Source organism: Vidua chalybeata, chromosome 21 (genome assembly GCF_026979565.1).
Source record: "Vidua chalybeata isolate OUT-0048 chromosome 21, bVidCha1 merged haplotype, whole genome shotgun sequence".
Classification (NCBI taxonomy): domain Eukaryota; kingdom Metazoa; phylum Chordata; class Aves; order Passeriformes; family Viduidae; genus Vidua; species Vidua chalybeata.
Window position 1 is genome coordinate 6004536 of NC_071550.1, and position 17655 is coordinate 6022190.

The 17655-nt window shown below is 63.7% G+C and overlaps 2 protein-coding genes across 6 annotated transcripts; one reads left to right on the forward strand and one right to left on the reverse strand.

The window, feature by feature from the left end:
• The first annotated feature begins 420 nt into the window (after positions 1 to 420).
• On the forward strand, positions 421 to 5295 carry FPGS (folylpolyglutamate synthase). Of its 4 annotated transcripts, none has more exons than XM_053962328.1 (15): positions 421 to 504; positions 1491 to 1619; positions 1725 to 1778; positions 1892 to 1956; positions 2033 to 2147; positions 2240 to 2317; positions 2601 to 2662; positions 2765 to 2867; positions 2957 to 3034; positions 3109 to 3256; positions 3335 to 3433; positions 3601 to 3751; positions 3851 to 3926; positions 4238 to 4304; positions 4401 to 5295. In XM_053962328.1, the coding sequence occupies exons 2-15, from the start codon at positions 1503 to 1505 to the stop codon at positions 4826 to 4828; spliced, it is 1641 nt and encodes a 546-aa protein (XP_053818303.1). In that variant the 5' UTR covers positions 421 to 504; positions 1491 to 1502; the 3' UTR covers positions 4829 to 5295. The 4 variants fall into 4 exon arrangements, with proteins under 4 accessions (XP_053818303.1, XP_053818304.1, XP_053818302.1 ...); XM_053962329.1 differs by lacking the exon at positions 421 to 504 and adding an exon at positions 623 to 728; XM_053962327.1 differs by lacking the exon at positions 421 to 504 and adding an exon at positions 1259 to 1382 and having other exon boundaries at positions 1521 to 1619.
• On the reverse strand, positions 5149 to 16686 carry ENG (endoglin). Of its 2 annotated transcripts, none has more exons than XM_053962323.1 (15): positions 16563 to 16686; positions 12198 to 12355; positions 9927 to 10061; positions 9177 to 9339; positions 8824 to 8980; positions 8525 to 8654; positions 8110 to 8281; positions 7884 to 8026; positions 7614 to 7751; positions 7217 to 7261; positions 7003 to 7113; positions 6648 to 6893; positions 6391 to 6454; positions 6194 to 6295; positions 5149 to 5760 (listed from the first exon to the last, which is right to left on the reverse strand). In XM_053962323.1, exons 1-15 carry the CDS (start codon positions 16618 to 16620, stop codon positions 5591 to 5593), a joined length of 1992 nt encoding a protein of 663 aa, XP_053818298.1. In that variant the 5' UTR covers positions 16621 to 16686; the 3' UTR covers positions 5149 to 5590. The 2 variants fall into 2 exon arrangements, with proteins under 2 accessions (XP_053818298.1, XP_053818300.1); XM_053962325.1 differs by having other exon boundaries at positions 5149 to 5780.
• Between the last annotated feature and the right edge of the window lie 969 nt (positions 16687 to 17655).

Consider the following 17655-nt stretch of genomic DNA (forward strand, 5'->3'; position numbering starts at 1 on the left):
CGGCAGCCCGGGGGCTCCGCTGGCACCGGGCCGGGGCGATGCTGCCGGGCGGGGGCTGCGGGGGTCCGGGGGGGCCCTGTGCCCCAGCTTGGGCGGTGGGGGCTGTAGGGCCCTGTCCCTGTGCTGACAGACGGGGAGAACTCGAGACGGGTTGTGCCTGACGCTACGTCCCGAGCGGGGCGGCCGGGACCCCCGGGACCCCCGCGCCCCTCCCGAGGTGTCTGGACGGGCACGGCCGCCTCGCTGCCCCTCGCAAAGATGGCGCTCCCGCCTTCCGCACGCGACGTGGCGCGCGCTGCCACTTTCAAAGATGGCGGCGGCGTGTGTGGTGGGGCGGGACGGCCCCGCCCCCTCCGCTCGGCGGCGCGCGCGGTTTGCGCGGGCCGGCGCGCGCGCGCGGCGGGGATGGTGGCGCGGGGGCTGCGCGCGCTGCGCGGGGCGCTGCGGGCCCGGGGGCGCCGCTTCAGCACGCGCCCCGCGCGCGCCCCCGCCACGGACTACCAGGTACCGCGCACCAGGGGCCGCGCGCCGGGCGGGGCGCGGGGCCGCCACAGCGGTGGGGCTCCGGTTCCGCGCGGGGCGGCAGCACACCTCCCCTCCTGACCCCCCCCCCCCCCCCGCCTCTGCCGCCTCCCGCAGCCCCGGGCCGTGCCGGCTGCCGCGCGCCACGTGCCCCCGCTTTCTGCTCGCGTCACCCCGCGAAACGCCGCGCCCCGTGGCGGCAGCGGGTGAGCCCGGCCTGCAGCGGTAGTCGCGGCGTGTCCCGGCCGCACGCGGCTGCGCCAGGTGTCTTGGGGATGATGGCGGTCCCCGGCGTGGAGCGCCCCTCGGGCAGGCGGGAGCGGTCTCGCTCTGCGGAGCTGGAGGCGCTCTCGGTGTCAGTGCCGCTGTCTGGTGGGACAGGGTCCATCTGCCCGGGTGGGGTGTCCCCGCGCTGGGGACAGGGGTTGCTGTCCCAGCTGCCAGGTCCGCCCTGCAGCACGCGGCGGTGCAGCGCCAGGCTCGCGTCCCCTTAGCGTGGGTTTGGGGGGCTCGGTGACAATGGTGACCTCTTGTCTCAGGTGTGCCGTGCAGGTGCGGCGTTGCTGCTTCATGAGCGGCGCTCATTAAACACCGGCAGGACGGGTGCGCGCTGGAGCGCTGCCCGCTCCCGCCGGCGGCGACCTTGTCCCACTGGGCAGCACTGGGTGCCGGCGCTGGGCTGTCCCGTGCCCCACCGCGGGGCCAAGGGGCACCTGGGGAGGGGCGGGTAACCCTTGCCCATAAGTAGCCTCTCCCCGGGACGGGATCTGGCGCTGCCGGCACGTCCCCGCGGCGCCATGGCAGAGATGCTGCCGGTGTGGGTGACCGGTGACACCGCCGAGGGGACTGAGCCCGAAGGGGTGGGTCAGGGTGCAGCGGGCGCTGGGTACACTGGCCCCTGGGGCTGTGGCGCAGCCACAAGGCTGCTGTGTTGGGCACTATCCCGACTGCCCTGGGCGTCTTTCCAGGATGCAATCCGGATGCTCAATACCCTGCAGACCAATGCCAGCTACCTGGAGCAGGTGAAGCGGGAGCGCGGTGACCCCCAGGCCCAGCTGGAAGCCATGCAGGGCTTTTTGGAGAGGAGCGGACTGAAGGTGAAGGGCTGATCCCCATCCCTGTTCCCCCTGTCCTGTTAGCAGTGCCACCATGCTTGGCACCGGCTGCCGTGGGGGTCTCACAGGGTGGTTGAACTCTTACAGGTCGAGGACCTGGATCGACTGAACATCATCCACGTCACGGGGACGAAGGGCAAGGTGAGGCGGGTGGGCGGTGCTGTGGGGGACTGGGGGGCTCGGGGCACTGCTGGTGTCTGTGGCTCCGTTTGCCCTGCTCTGCAACAGGGGGTTTAACACAGCTGTCTCCTCAGGGCTCAGCGTGCGCCTTCACCGAATGCATCCTCCGCAATTACGGGCTGAAGACGGGCTTTTACAGGTGGGCAGGGGGTCAGGAAGGTTTTGAAGGGCCAGTGGAGCTGTGCCTAACTCTTCCCCCTGCTCTGTACCCCCAGCTCCCCTCACCTCGTGCAGGTACGCGAGCGGATCCGCATCAATGGGCAGCCCATCAGCAAGGACCTCTTCAACAAGTACTTCTGGCTGGTCTACAACCGCCTGGAGGAGACCAAGGTGGGGCCAGCAGGGTTTGTGGGGATGCTCTCTCCCTTGGGTCCCCCACTCCTGGGGTCATGTGCTCATCCTCACCCTGCTCTGCCTGGCAGGACCCAGCGCACGCCAGCATGCCGGCGTATTTCCGCTTCCTCACCATCATGGCCTTCCACGTTTTCCTGCAGGAGAAGGTCAGTGGTGGTGGCCTTCAGCTTGTGACAGAAATGCCAACTTGGTGGGGAGCTCAGGGAGGGGGGACTTGGGTCAGAATTTGCGTGGATCAGGCTGTCATGGCTGTAAACAGGGGATGCTGCGTGAGGTGGATGATTCCCCCACAAACAGGGGGTGTGCTCAGGTGTGGCTTTGGAAGGGCTGGTGGCAGGGACCTGCCTCCACCCACATCCCTGAATCCATGGGGGCGTTTACTGCCGGTGGCTCTGATGTCTGATGGCTCCAGTGTCCCTGTGTCCCCAGGTGGACCTGGCAGTGGTGGAAGTTGGCATTGGCGGCACCTATGACTGCACCAACATCATCAGGTAGGAGCTGTCATGGCTGAGCCTGTCCCCAGGGCTGCCAGGGCCTGATGTCCCCACAGTGTAGGGGGGAACAGCAGGGACACTGCCATGCTGCATTCCCAGGACGCCGGTGGTGTGTGGGGTCTCCTCCCTGGGCATCGACCACACCAGCATCCTGGGGGACACCATGGAGAAGATCGCCTGGCAGAAGGGGGGCATTTTTAAGGTAGGGAGACCTGGTCTTCTCTCTCCTCTTGTGTTTTTGGGCTGTGTTCCCCCATGTCCCATGTCACTAAGTGCCCCCATCCTTCCCAGCCCGGTGTGCCGGCGTTCACCGTGGCGCAGCCGGAGCGGCCGCTGGAGGTGCTGAAGGAGCGAGCCCAGGAGCGGAAGGTGAGCTGCTGGCAGGGGTGTGGATTGGGGGTACCCCATCCCATGGCGGGGGGCTCAGCCTCCTCTCCCCACAGTGTCCCCTCTACCTCTGCCCGGAGCTGGACGACTTCGAGGAGGGCTGCCGGGCGCTGGAGCTGGGGCTGGCAGGTGCCCACCAGCGCTCCAACGCCGCCCTGGCCTTACAGCTGGCGCGGACGTGGCTGCAGCGCCGCGGCTGCCAGGGTAAGGCAGGGGGACGGGGACTGGGGCCTGGCCTCAGCAGGGCCCCTGAGGGCTCAGTGGGATGCCTGTCCTGCCTAGGTCTTGGGGACCTGAAGGAGGTGCCACCAAGCACTGAGCTGCTGGGGAGGCCAGTGCCACTGGCACCTGCTTTCCAACTGACCGATGCCATGATCCAAGGTGCAGTATGGCCATGCCAGGACACCCCTCACCGTGGCGGGGCCAAGCTGGACCCCAGCCAGTGCCACATGTGCTGAAAGGCACAGTCTGCCCCACACTGGATTCCCACAGGGGTACCAGTGCTGGGGAGGGTATGGGGGTCCCAGCCATGCCCTGTGCTCCCCCAGGCCTGCGGGACACAGAGTGGCTGGGCAGGACTCAGGTGCTCTCCCACGGCCCTGTGACGTGGTACCTGGATGGAGCTCACACCACCAGCAGCATCCAGGCCTGCGTCCGCTGGTTCCGCCAGACCGCCCTCAACCAGGACAAGCCCCATGAGTAAGGAGAGGATGCAAAGGGGGGCACACATTCTGGGGGTGTGCTGGTGGTGCTGGAGGTCCCCTGGGGGCATGGGCCACTTGCCCTTTCTCCCTGCAGTGGTTCTGAGGTTCGTGTGCTGCTCTTCAATGCCACAGGCGACCGGGACACGGTGGCGCTGCTCAAACTGCTAGTGGTGAGATTTGGGGGGCACGGGGGAGTCACTGTGCCTGGGTTCTCTGCCCTGTGGGACCTGCTTTGCTGTGGGTGGAGGGAGCCACGAGGTGGAGCTGGCACCCTGTCTGTCTGTCTGTCTGTCAGCCCATCCTGGTATCCCGGGGGTGTATCCCACCTCAACTGCCCCCTGCAGGGGTCTCGCAGTCCTGGGTGCGGGGAAGGGACTTGGATCATCCTCTGTAACCCCGCTGGTGTGGGACTGGCCCCAGTGGAAATCCCATGGGTGGGTCCTGAGGGTTCCCACAGTGCTGATTGCTCCTGTCTCCGCAGCCCTGTCACTTTGACTATGCTGTCTTCTGCCCCAACTTCACCGAGGTGTCGGTGGCCAACAACGCAGGTGAGTGCTGGGGAGACAGGGTCTCCCCCAGCTTCCCTTTCTGATCCCTCCCCAGCTCCCCCTGCAATCCCTGACTGCTGTCTCCATCCCTCCCAGACCAGCAAAACTTCAACGTGACGCTGGAGAATGCCCTGACCCGCTGCCTGGAGAACCAGCGGACATGGACGAGGCTCCTGGAGGAGAAAGCGGGGCAGGACCCCTGGCTCCCACCTCCCCTGCGGGTGGGGGGGCTGCTGCAGCCGGCCCCCACCCGAGGCTCCCTGCTCCTGGTGCCCCCCGCGCCACGACCCCTCAATTCCCCAGCCCTCGTGTTCCCGTGCCTGGCCCAGGCTCTGCGGTGGGTAGCGCAGGGCCGGGACCCCCAGCTGGCAGCCCCCGCGGCCTCGGGGGCTCACACCCACCCCGCAGCCAGCAGTGGGGCCGTGCTGCTGCGGGAGGCGGCCGCTGTCCGTGTCCTGGTCACCGGCAGCCTGCACTTGGTGGGGGGAGCGCTGCGGCTGCTCGAGCCTGCGCTGTCCCAGTAACGGGGGCACAGGGCTTTGCGCCTCTGTTTACACGAAACACCAGTTTTGCCCCCAGTGATGCTCGGAGGCATCTGGAGGGGAATGTGGGGCCCCCCCCACCCCATCCTGGCTTGGCTGTTTTCACCCCAGTGCCTTCTGCCTGTGCCCTTCCCGGGACACTGTCCATGGGGGGATGCTCCTGATCTCCATCCCCTCCCTAGTGAGACTGACTGGGGGGTCCCCCAGGGTTTGGGGGGGCTGCCCCAGCCTGTGATGAGGTCCAGTACCTGGTAGGTGGAAGCCTCAAGCTGTGGCAAGGCTCAGCATCAGAGTGCAATTAATTTAACATAGGGAAGGTTTTTATTATTATTGATAAGAGTTTGTAACTTGGACGGGGAGCTGGGGGGAGTGGTGGGTTCTGCCCATCGTCCTGTGGGAGGGCAGCAGCCTTGCACCATCCTCCACAAATAAACCTCTTGCTGCTCCCACTGGTGCCTGCTGCCTTCTTGGGGAGATGCAGGAGGGGCACAGGGGTCACCCCAAGTGCTGGGGCATGTCCAGGGGGCACCCACTTCTTCTCCCCCCCCCATTTGATGGGGAGCCTTGTGGGAGGTTTTGGCAATAGCTGCTCTTTCTGCCTCCCCACTGCAGCGGGGGAGCCCAGGGGGGCTGCAAGGTGCCCCCCCCGCGGTGTGGGCTGCCCTCAGGGGGCCAAAGCATTCACTGAATGAGTAATGGAGGCCCCCTCTGGGCTCGGCCTGAGATTTGGGGCAAAAAATCAGCTTAATGGCACTGGGGTGGGTCCCCAAGTCCGTTGGCCAGGGGCTGCGCGGGCTCGGGGGGGCCCGGGGGCGTCAGGCCATGCTGCTGGTGGAGCAGGGGGTGCTCTGGGTGCTGCCGATGCTGTGGTTGGTGCTGCTGCTCTCCGAGGCTGGCGCCGTGCTGGAAACCGGCTGCAGTTTGGAGATGGGACCTGGCTCACACCGCCCACCATGGGGGAACACCAAGGGGAAACCAGACTCAGGGCGAACAGTGGTGGCCTTGGCTCGCTCCCCGGGGACCCTCCAGCTCTCATGGATCACTCCCCAGTTGACCCCTGAGCCCCTGGGATGGAGATGAGCATGGGACACCAGGAGCAGGGGAGAGGGCAGATGGCAGAGGGGCCCCCAGCCAAGCAGGAGGGAGCCTGAGGAGCTGTAGACTCCTGAAGCAGGGTTATTCCCCTTTAGCATTGCCAGCACTGCACAAATGAGGGCAATGGAGCAGCCTGGTCTCTGGCTCACCTGGGGACTTTGGCCAGGAGGGAAAAATGGGCAACCCAGTAAGGGACGTGCATGTGGCCCCCCCATCCCACCACGGGGGTCCCCAGGGGTGGTGGATACTCACGGGTGTGCGAGTAGATGTACCAGAGCACGGCAGTGAGGAGTGCCCCGATGAGGAAGGCGCCGAAGGTGATTCCCAGGACAGCAGCCAGCCCCAGCCCACGGTCTGTGGGAGGACGAGGCTGTCAGCACTGCCACACTGGGAGAGTCCCTCTCCCGCTCCCATTCCCATCCTGACCACCTCCCTTGCCCTGAACTCACAGTTGAGTGGCCGCCAGGCATCCTTCACTGTCAGCTCCAGGACCTTCTCAAAGATGGTGTCATTCTGTGGAGGTGGAGGTTGGGGTGAGGGGGGGGGAAGATGTGCTACCCTGCAGGAGGGCAGAGGTGGGGGCCCCCCAGGCTCTTTGTGGACCAGGGAATGCTGCTCCTGGATGGGCTCCACCACCCAACGGTGTGGGACAAACCCATCGGGCTGCTACTACCGATGGGGACCAGCATGGTGGCATCACACTGACCTGCAAGCCGGCCTTGCACTTGAGGATGGCGGAGAAGGGGATGTGTCCGCCCTCAGGAACGGTGTAGGTGAAGCGGAAGCGCCAGACCTTCCTCCCGTGGCTGCTGGGGGGACCCTCCAGCACGGCCACCCCCGCGCCATGCGCCTCCCCGCCCTGCACCAGCAGCAGTGGGTCCCGCCCTGCGGCCAGCAGCCAGCACTCCTTCAGCTGCAGGTCGGCCGGGTGATCCATCCACCGCATGGACGCCTGCACGGGGTGGGAGCGGGGCACACCATCAGGGTCGCTGGCCCAGGGATGGCTGGACTGCCCCAGCCTGGCCACCAGGACAGTGGCGGTACCTGCACAAAGGCAGTACCTGCACAAAGGCCTCCTTGTTGATCTCCAGCTCCGTCTGTGGTGCCTCGAAGGCAGCGGTGGGGAAAAGGCGCAGGAAGAGCTCCCGCGGGATCTCGCACTTGAAGGCCACCTGCAAGAGGGGGGGCAGCTCTAAGGGGGCACCCAGCACCCAGCTGACAGTGCCATTTGCACCTTCTGCCACCCCTGGACACGCTGGGAAACCCGGCTCTTACCCGCACGCTCCGGAGCACGGCATCCTTGGCCAGGCTGAGGATGAGCTGCGAGAAGGCAGAAGGGTTGGGTCAGTCAAGTGGTCCCCACTGCTGGAGTCTATTGCTGGGATGGGATGGGATGGGATGGGATGGGATGGGATGGCATGGCATGGGATGGCATGGCATGGCATGGCATGGCATGGCACGGCACGGCACGGCACGGCACGGCACGGCATGGCATGGTCCCACCCACACACTCCCACTCCATCTCAGCCCTGGGCTGCACTATGATGTTTCCAGCCATGCAAAAGCCAAAAGCAAGGAAGTCCTGGTGGAGAAGCCCCACTGGCAATCACTGAAGCTCTCAAGGGCCATCAGTGGGGCTGGAGGCAACACCCCCAGCCAGCCCCCCTCTCACCTCATTGTTGGCATAGCCCCTGCCCTCCAGTGAGGTGCCACAGTGGCTGAGGGGGCTTTTCAACATGAAGTGGGTGGCATTTTTCTCTGCCTGGCAGCTGATGTCCCTCAGGGTGATGTTCACCACGTCCTTGATGGGCTAGGAGGAAAGCACACTGTAGTCACCCACCGACTGGGGACAGGCTTGTGCCACCCACCCCGAGCACCCAGGGGAACATGCAACTTCTGAGTGATTTTGGTGGACATTAGCACCCCTGTCCACCCGCCTCACCTCCAGGTAGGACCTGATGATGACAATCTCCATGGTTTCATCTGTGCACTTCCAGGGCTGGAGTGTGAACAGCACCTGGTGGGGCAAGTCTGGGGGCTGCGTGATGACAACGGGGGTGGTCGTCACAGGCGTCTCGACCATCTCTGCAGGACAGGGAGATGGGGGGGCTGAGTGGGAGTGGTGGAACCCCCGATCCCACCCAGCCCTGGGGTGCCGGGGGCCTCACTGTGCTCATGAATCTCCAGGCTGATGTGGGTGCTGGCAGGGATGGCAGAGTAGGAGGCAATGACACTGTAGTTCTTCTCAAAGGCTTTAGCGATGAGGCCCTGCTCCGTGTCAGGCAGGAGCGTCCCAGGGAACAGCATCGAGAAAAGGGGCATCTTGTAACTCCCAGAGAACTGCAGTGAGGAGAAAAGGGGGGAAGAAGCATGGAGAGGCTAAGTGGAGACAGGAACAGCTGGGGGTGCACAAGGCAGGGTTCATCCCAGTAATAAGGGCTTGCAGCAAGGGGGCTGCCACTTGCCCATGTCTAATATCTCCAGGTGCCCTCCTGCCACCTTCCCCATGACACCAGCATCTCCTGGGCACCTGGCAGACCCCTTGGTGGGGGTGGTGGGGAAGACATGTTCCTCTCAGCATACCAGTAACTGGATGTTGCACTTCGAGGAGAGGGACCAGGTGAAGTTGGCCTTGCTCTTCAGGATCAGGATCTGGTTGCCAGCAAAATTCTGAGGACAGCTCACAGACAGGTTCACCTCTGTGATGGAAGAGCTGCAAAACCACAAAACCCCCATTCTCAGCATTCCATACCAACAGGTCCCACATCCAACTCGGGATGTGGGGCTCTGCCTTTGAGACAGCCCGACACCTTCCCAAGCATCTCCAAGAATATCCCACTGCCTGTCCCACCCCTGGGGTCCCACTGCTGGCACTGTGGTACCTGGGTTCCGACTGAAAATGGATGATGTGAGCAGCCCTGGTGCTCTGGGCGTCACTGCGTGAGCAGCCCTTCACCCCACGGAAGAAGACCTCAGTCTCAAGGTGCAGAAAGGCATTGAAGTGCTCCTGGGGAAGGCAGTCTGGAGGGCTGCTGGCATCTGTGTAGGTGGCAGGGTGATCAAAGTCAAACTGGGCTCAGTGGGCGGGGAGATGCTCAGGGCCAGGGGCATCAGTCCCCACGGCATCTCCCTGGGGAGGGTACTTTGCCCCGGGAGGTTGTCACCCTTCTGGACAATAGTTGTCACCATTCCTGCCCACTCCAGCCCCCCAGTGCTAGCTCCCAGCCCCACGCACCTTCTCCCAGGTGGAGCTGGACCCTGCGGGGGTCCTGCAGCTCGCTGTAGGATGTGATGCCCCCATAGGTAGCCAGAGCCCAAGCCAGCAGCTGTCCCTCACTGGAGACCACGGGTGGCTCAGGGTTTGGTGCTCTGATGCTCTCTGGGCTGAGGTGGGCGTCCTGTGGGCCAAGTGAGAGCTTAAGCTGGGGTGAGGAGCAAGGTGCATCCCTCCCTTACCCAGGCTGGCATGGGGAAAGAAAGGAAAACCTTTCCCCCCAGTGTGCAGGATACAAATGTGAACCTAAAACAGGTGAGTGTCCCTGGAGCCTGGGCTGGGGGTCACCCTGGATAAGTAGGGGTTTTTGGGGCCATGAGCTGGGAGCAGCGAGAGTGGCCGGTGGCACATGGAGGGCTCAGCCCACTTTATTATTAGCCACAAACAAAGCAGGAGGTTTATTTTGCTAACAAAGCGCCCGACCCCGGCTCAGCTCGCTGGAGCCAAACCCCATCCCTGACCTTCCTCCCGCCGGCCGGAGGAAATGGGAGCTTTTTCCAGCCCTGTGCGTCATTCCCTGCCTGGCCAGCCCAGTGCTCAGCGCCGCCAGCAATGGTCAGGAGCGTCCCCTCCTCCCTGGGGCACCACAAGCATCATGTCTGGTGATCAGAAGGACCAGTCTCCACCAGTGACTCCCTTAAACATCCCCATGGATGGCCCGAGCCCTGCTGCCCCCTGGGATTGCTCCCGTTGTGGGGGTGTGGCACTCACGGTGCGGATGATCAGGTTTGAGCACGGGGAGGTGATGGTGGCAGAGCAGTGTGTGCAGAGGAGGATGAGCACTGCTGGCCGGCTGCAGGCATCAGCTCGTGGGGTGACTGTCACCATCAGAGGGACAGGAGAGACCTGGGGTGGGAGAGGAGAGTGTCATCACTGTGGCCACCAAGCCCCAGCTGCTGTCACCTTCCTGGCTGCCCCTGAGAGCCAGAGGGATCATGGAGAGCCCTGAGGCTGGCCCTGAGGATGAGCCATGCAAGAGGCAGCCATGGCTGGGTTTAGGGGCAGGGATGCCACGTGAGTGTGTACCTACAGTGGCGGGACAAACACCCCCTGGCTCCCCTAAGCGAGGGACCAGTGGGATGCCCACCTGGAAGATGGTGTTATCCCCACACTGGTGTCCAGGACACCCCACATAGTGGGGTCTAGGCACCCCCTTCTTAGGGACCAGGGCATCCTTGAGTTGGAGACTAATAATCTCTGCACTGGGTAAGAGAGTGTCACCCCACTGTGGACTGGGGTATCCCCACACTGAGGACTGGAGCATCCCTACACTGGGCTGGGACATCCCCACCCCGGGCACCAGAGCATCCTCACTGTAGGTACTGGGATATCTCCCACTGAAGACTGGAGAATCCCCACCCTGGGCACTGGGACATTCCCCTGGCAGGTTTCCCAGCCCCATCCCAGCACTGTGCAGCCGCTCCAGGCTCAGGTGCATCCGTACTGGTGTGCAGGGATGCCTGGGCACAGTGGTGGCACACACCATTCCTCGTGGCTAGCACTGCCTGGTTGCCTCTAGCCGGAAATCCAGATGGGGAAGTCAAAACTCCAGGCGCTAAGTTTGGCAACTGCTGTCTCAATAACGGCTCGCAAAGTTCTGAGCAGAGGGAGAGGGAGAGGGCAGGGAAAACCAGCCGGGGACTGGGCGGGTGGCGGCTGCTGCCAGTGCCGTGCACGGGGCTGGCGGGATGAAGCCGTGGGCATGCCAGGCTGGCCATGGCCCCGTGGCAAGCGTGGGTGGCCAGGGACCCCGGGTGGCCCCGGGCGTCGGGGAGGAGCTGGCGGCTGTTTTTCCTGCCGCGTGTTTTGTGGCGCTCCATTGTTTGGCTGCGCGAGTGGCGGGAGCCTCGGCGCTCCCCGCCGCCGCCTTTCGGGTTATTTTTTTCTTTTTCTTCTCCTTTTTTTTTTTTTTCATCTGTGGGGATCTGCTTATAGAAAGCAGCTTCCAGTAATTCTTCTATAAGTGGAGCCGTGTCCCTGCCCAGCTTCCCCCGCGCGCCGTGGGGCTCAGTGCCGCAGCCGTGACATCAGTGTGTGTCCCCTGTTGCCGCTGGTGACAACCCCGGGGCACCCCCGGCCCTGGCACTCATCCAGGATGCCAAGGCCAGGTTACACCAGGCTAGGCCAGAGGGGTCCTTGCAAAACTGACCTTCCCCAGCGCCTCGTGGTCTGGCTCCCCCTCTGCTCCAAAAGCAGAACTGGGAGAGCTGGGAGGTGGCAGGGAGGGGGGAGTGTGGCGCCGGGTGGCCCAGGGCTGGGCCAAAATCGGGTGCTGGGCCCCAGCCAGCACGAGGGAAGCCGGGCTGTCCTGCAGAGCTGCCATGCAAACCTGTGCGCTGGTGCAAACCCACCCAACAGTGCCAGCCAGTGCCAGTGCCAGCCCTGACCCCATCCTTGCCCCAAAGCACCCACAAAGTGGTTATCAACCCTTGGCACGGCCATGCCAACTTTGGCAGACAGGTTTCTGCTTGCTTGGACACCTTAAAAGGATGTGCTTCCTTCATCTCTCCACTCTTTCCTCCATCCCTCCCTTCATCCCTCCTTTCATCCCTTCCTCCCTTCCACTGTCCATCTCTCCCTCCGTCCTCAGTGTGGTCACCACTGGGTACCTGTGGCTCTGCCCAGCTCCTGAGCCAGAACCAGAACCAGGCCACCTTCCCAGGGAAATGGAGTGTCCTGAGGTGTCCAGCACAGGAATATCTGCCTTGGCAGCATGGGCTATTAAAGAATTTGCCTCTAAAATCTTTACATTCCCATCAGGGGCAGAGAAGCCCAAGGCTGTGCTTGGAGGAGAAGCTTGGACAAGGTGCCATGGAGGAGGTTAATCCTGGTCCTTTCACTGCTCCTTAATTAGAGGAAGGTTTTCACAGCTGGGACACCCTGCCTGCTGAGGGCAGTGACAGGATGACAGTGCTGTGGTGACAGTGTGAAGTGACAGTGTAAGAAGTTCTGCGGGGATGCACGGGGACCCCTCTTGCTCACCTCGGACCACTTGACGCTGAGGATATGGACTTCATGGCTAGTGTCCATGGAGCTGTTGCTGACACAGCCCCGTGGCACCGTGCTGGTGGCATAGGAGAGGGTGATGGGTGGCTCCGATGTCACCGGCTGCAGGTCACAGCCCTCGGCTCTCGCGGGGTCTGGGTGGAAAACAAGAGACTGTCAGTCCCCGCCGCACGGATGTGGGGTGACACAACACGAGGGAACACGATGCAGGAGGGGGCTGAATGTCTCCGCCAGCGCCGGCACTGCCCCTTCGGCCTCAGCCCCCAGCCCGGCGTCAGCACGGCCCCGCCGCCGGCACAGCACCCCCGGGACCATCTGCTACGTGTTCGCTCGGGGCCCGCCTGCCACCGCCAGCCCCCTCCGCAATCCCGTTAATGACCCTTGGATCCGGGCTGGAAAAATCCACTGTCCCTGCTCGGCACTGCTGCGTGCCAAAACTCGCACCCAGCCGCCCCGAAGGCTGGGGCGGTGGCGGAAGCCCCCCCGCATTCCCCGGCCGCAGGAAAGTGGGAAGCGCAGGTATGGAAATGGCTGTAAAGCTCATCCTCCGCGGGCGCTGAGGCGTGAGCTTTGCCCCGTCCCAAAGCCCCCGGCGGCGCGCGGCGAGCGGGGCCGGCCGGCGGCTGCCAAGGGAAATCCTGAGCGCAAACAGCCATTTGAAGGCCTGATCCTGTAAATCCCCACGTGCCTCGACAGTTTCCTCTGCCTCAGGCAGCCCTGCTGTGGCCGGGCTGTCCTTAACTTGGCCCCGAGGAACCGTCTGCATCCTTGCGTGCTCCGTTCCAGGGGGCTGGGCAGGACAGACCCCCGTGGTCACAGCTGGGCTTCCATGGGCTTTCTATGGGGACACAGTGCCTGGGATGCTGTGTTTCCTTTGGAGATGGCCACTGAGTTCTACCCCTTCCCACTCCAACTTTTCCCATCCCTGGTGGCTCCAGCCAATGCACCGGGAGGTGGCTGGACTGCTCTCCCGGTCCAGCCAGCCACCACCACCGGCACTGGGGCTGGAGGGTGTGATGCTCCAGGTCACTGAGTTTTTGGGACGCAGCACCCGGCAAAGGGCCATTCCTTCCAAGTCACGCCTACCATGGTGTCCCTGACCTGCGTCTCACCATTGGGGTGGCCCGGCTGTGGCGGTGGGGTCACAGCACAGACCCCCGGTGACGCTGCCGTGGGCCCACTTATTGTCCGGTGCTTCCTCCCCCCCAGCGTGGCGGCCGCGCGGCCGGCAGCATCGGGAGGAAGATAAACAGCCGCTTATCTGGGCGCCACAGGCTGTGTCCCTCTTCCCTTCCACTCCTGCCCTGACGGCACCGGGCACGGCCGCGCTGCCCCGGCGCTGCTGGGCAGAGGACGGGCAGCTCGTCGCTCCTCAGCAGCGTCCCCCCGGGAGGTCAGGCAGGGCTGGGGGCCGCGGCTGGGCTCGCCCCTGGCAGGGCAGGGATGCCAGCGGAGGGGATGCGGGGCAGTGGTGCCAGTCGGGCACTGTCTGTCCCTGGGGAAGGCAGCGGGCTCCAGCATTATGTCACGATCAGATAAGGGGGCTCAGCTGGGCCGCCGGGGCGATCAGATAAGGGCGCTGTTATTTTTGTACTCCAGGAAAGGGAAAAAAAAATAAAAGGAAGAAAGAAAGAAAATCCACTTTATGTTTTTGCAACCTGCATTCTCCCTTGCTTTGGTGCTGCTGGGATCAGGGAACAGGGATGGTCCTACTGTGGCTCCCCCCGTGGGTCAGGGGCTGGGGGGGGAAATTCCTGGGGTTTTGGGAGCAGAGAGTAAAGCTGGGGTGTGGAGTGCAGGTCAAGGGTGGCTCTGTTGGTGCAGGATGCCCATAGGATGGGCAGCACCACTTTGGCATCCTTTCATCTGGCGGTGTTGCCTCAGCACTTGTGTAATGAGCTGATCCAGGACAGGAATGGGGATGGGTCCTGCACTGAGAGGGAATTGTCATCCTCTGAGCCACCGCTGGCTGTTGGACCATGCTGAGGTGGCATTGGGGTGGGCACTGGGATGATGGTGTGCATGGGTCCAGGCTTCAGGCTTGACAAAAGCCACATCACTCCTGCCACTCTCTAAGTCAGACAGGTGCCACGAAGCCTCTCCTCACAGATGGGACGGGCGACCCAGCACCATGCTCACCCCATGGGGAGCAGTGCTGGCCCTTGTCGAGGGGGCACAAAGTCCCCCCCCTCTGGAAGCTGGCTGTGTCTGTGAGACACCCTGACACTGCACCCACCATGGACATCCCAGTCCCACATCACTGCACCCACCATGGACATCCCAGTCCCATAGCACTGTGCCCACTGTGGACATCCCAGTCCCATAGCACTGTGCCCACTGCAGGCATCCCAGTCCCATAGCACTGTGCCCACTGTGGACATCCCAGTCCCATAGCACCGTGCCCACTGCGGGCATCCCAGTCCCATAGCACCGTGCCCACTGCGGGCATCCCAGTTCCACGGCACTGCACCCACTGCAGGCTCCCAGCCCCAGAGGTTCCTGTGAGGAAGAAGCAGCAACCAGACAGGATGTGGTGAGTAGCACAGGTAGGCAGGATGGGGACCATGTGTCACAGCTACGCAGGGCACGGACCATATAGCACAGACACTCAGGATGGGGACCACACGGCACAGCTACACAGGACAGTGACAATATGGCACGGTCATACAGGATGGGGTCCATACAGCACAGCTGCATACCTTAGGGGTGGTATGGCCGGAGGAGATGATCTGTTTGTATGGCAGAGGGACACGGGACAGGGACCATACGGACACATACAATAGGGACTGTATAGCTCCATTGCAGAGCACAGGGACTGTGTGCCACAGCTACGCTGGATGGGGATCATACAGCACAGATAAATAGGACAGGGAGCATAGAAACAGACATTCAGGGTGGGGAACATATGGCACAGCTATGTAGGACTCAGCCCATATAGCACAGCCCTGCTAGGGCATGTATGGCACAGCCATATAGGGTGGAGACTGCTGGGGACAAATACAAAGGTCATGGACACATGGCACTGCTACATAGGACACTTGTGACACTGCACAGCTGTGTAGGATGAGGACCAGATGGCACAGCTGTGTGGTATAGGGACTATACATCATACATGGGGAGGACAAGGCCTCTGTGGCACAACAACACAGGATGTGGAGCATATGGCAGGGTTATAGGATGGGGACTGTACAAGAAAGCTACAGAGGACACAGACCTTACTGCACATCTACATAGGATAGGGACACCACGGCACTGCCCTAGGGCAGGGACTGTGGCACAGCTATGGGATGGGCACCGAGCCTCACAGTTACACAGGACACGGGACTTACTGTACAGCTACAAGGATGGAAACTGTATGGCACAACTATAGGGGACACGGCCCCCACGGCACAGCCTCACTGGCCAGGGACGGTCTGGCACAGCCATCAGACAGGGTTGTGATATAAGAGTGGGCATCAAGCCTGGCAGTGGGGCCACCCCAGCACCACCCATGAGCACTGGCCCCCGAGGTGACCAGGAGGGACCAATCCAGCCGGGACACTCAGTGCTGCTGGCCCCAGCCTCTCCGGGCAGCTGCTGCCTCCTCAGTTCCCTTGTTCCCTTCCCCCTGCCAGCAGGCTATGTCCCCGAGTCCCCCAGCTCCCTGTCCCCCAGCTCCAGCAGCACTGGCGTCCCTCCCTGAAATTCCCCATGTGGCTTTGTAGGGATCTCGGGGTGGCTCCGACTGCTCCAGAGGCGTCTAAGCCCCCAACTCCCATTTGAGGCTTTAAGGGTTTTTTCCCATCTCTCACCCCCAGCTCCATCCCCACATTCCATGTGAGGTTTTAAGGGGTTTTTCCCATTTCTTGCCCCCAGCTCCAGTCTCACACCCCAAGTGAGGCTTTAAGGGTTTTCTCCCATTTCTTGTCCCCATCTCCTCGTCAACCCCTCCATACTCTGAGGGGACGGGGACCAAAGCCACCCCAGACCCCCCGTGTGCCACCATTTAGTCCAGGACTCAGCCACGGCATCTTCAACACGTCCCACGCCCCGGTGACGCAGCCGGGATTTCGGGGGTCCCAGGGAGCGGCAGGGCTGTGCTGTGTGTGTTCCGGGAATCGGGGTGGGTTTGTCCCTTCCCACATGGACGCTGGTCCCCAAAACCTCCTCTCCCGGGGGGTTCCCGGGGGTGACAATCTCTGCCTGTGCAGGCACAGCTGGGACCCCTTTGGCCACCGATCCGGAGTCACCGGTGGGTCCCGCCGCGGCGGCTGTTCCGTCCCGGGGGTCCCGTCCCGCTGTCCCACCCCGCGGGTCTCATCCCCGGGGTCCGGTTCCCTGGTGCCCCCCGTCCCCACTCACCCGGGCGGCCGAGCAGCGCCAGGAGCAGCGGCAGGAGCGGGACGGAGCGGGGGCCCATGTCCGCCTGCGGCCGCTCGCCGGGAGCCAGCGCCGAGTGCGGGCGGCGGCAGCGGCAGGAAACCGACTCCCTTCGGAGGAGGGTCCGCGGCGGAGGAAATGCCGCTGGCGGCGCTGGGGCCGGGCCGGCGGGGCCGGGGGGGCGGAGAGGATGGACCCCCCCTCCCCCTGAGGCGCCGTGCCTCAGTTTCCCTACAGCGCCGTGCGGGGCTGCACCTCCGGAGGGGCGCACTGGAAGCGTCCCGGGCAGGGGGAGGGCACTGGTACCCGGGGTAGGTGGCCCCAGGGCCTCCCAGGGCTGGCACTAGTGAGTGGAGGGATTGGACACAGGGGTTCTGGTGGGGTCCACCCACCCAAATTATTCCCGATCTGCCGCCAGTGATGGGGATGGGGAGCTGCCCCGGGCGATGGGGAAGGGGCTGCCCCCAACATTCAGCCCCCACTGCTCCCAGCCAGCACCCTAGCAGGGTCACATGTCTCAGGCTGGTGGCCGCCCCATGGCCCTGGACGCCCAGTCTGGTGGGCAGGTGGAAGCCCCGAGCACGGCTGCCTGCCTTGCCTGTACCCCTGGCCAGGCCACAGATGGGGCTGCCCGGACACCCTACCTGGCAGGCGGGCTTGGGGTCAGGAGATCCCTTGGGACAAGGGGGCCTGGGTGAGGGCAAGGGCGTCACAGCTGAGCACTGCCGAAGGGGCACCAGGGACCCCCTTCTGCACTCCTGCCCCATTCCTCCCCACACCTCTGCTGGCCGAGGTGAGAGCCCTCACACAGCTTCAGTGGGGCTGGGACCCTCATGCCGGGGGTGGGTGCGGGTCCCCGGGGTTGGTTTTCATCTCGACTCATGGTTCACGGGCACGGGGACAGAATGGAAACGTGCCAGGGAAGTCAGCGACGCCTGTCCTCAGCAGCCAGGGTGTCCCCGGAGACGTCTGTGAGCCGGGGTGAGCAGCAACCATCTCCCATGACAGAGCACTGCCATCTCCTGGGGACCGCGGGGACGGGTGCTCACCCGGGGATGGGGATGGGGACCCGGCA

Bases quoted from the DNA above. Each gene is read 5' to 3' on its own strand.
- FPGS (XM_053962326.1), top strand. From the start codon at position 1,320: ATGGCAGAGATGCTGCCGGTGTGGGTGACCGGTGACACCGCCGAGGGG. The intron at 2,663-2,764 runs GTAGGAGCTGTC...CTGCATTCCCAG, and splicing joins GACTGCACCAACATCATCAG to GACGCCGGTGGTGTGTGGGG. The intron at 3,257-3,334 runs GTAAGGCAGGGG...TGTCCTGCCTAG, and splicing joins GCAGCGCCGCGGCTGCCAGG to GTCTTGGGGACCTGAAGGAG.
- ENG (XM_053962323.1), bottom strand. From the start codon at position 16,620: ATGGGCCCCCGCTCCGTCCCGCTCCTGCCGCTGCTCCTGGCGCTGCTC. The intron at 12,356-16,562 runs GTGAGTGGGGAC...TTTTCCACCCAG, and splicing joins GGCGCTGCTCGGCCGCCCGG to ACCCCGCGAGAGCCGAGGGC. The intron at 10,062-12,197 runs GTGAGCAAGAGG...CTCCCACCCCAG, and splicing joins TCAGCGTCAAGTGGTCCGAG to GTCTCTCCTGTCCCTCTGAT.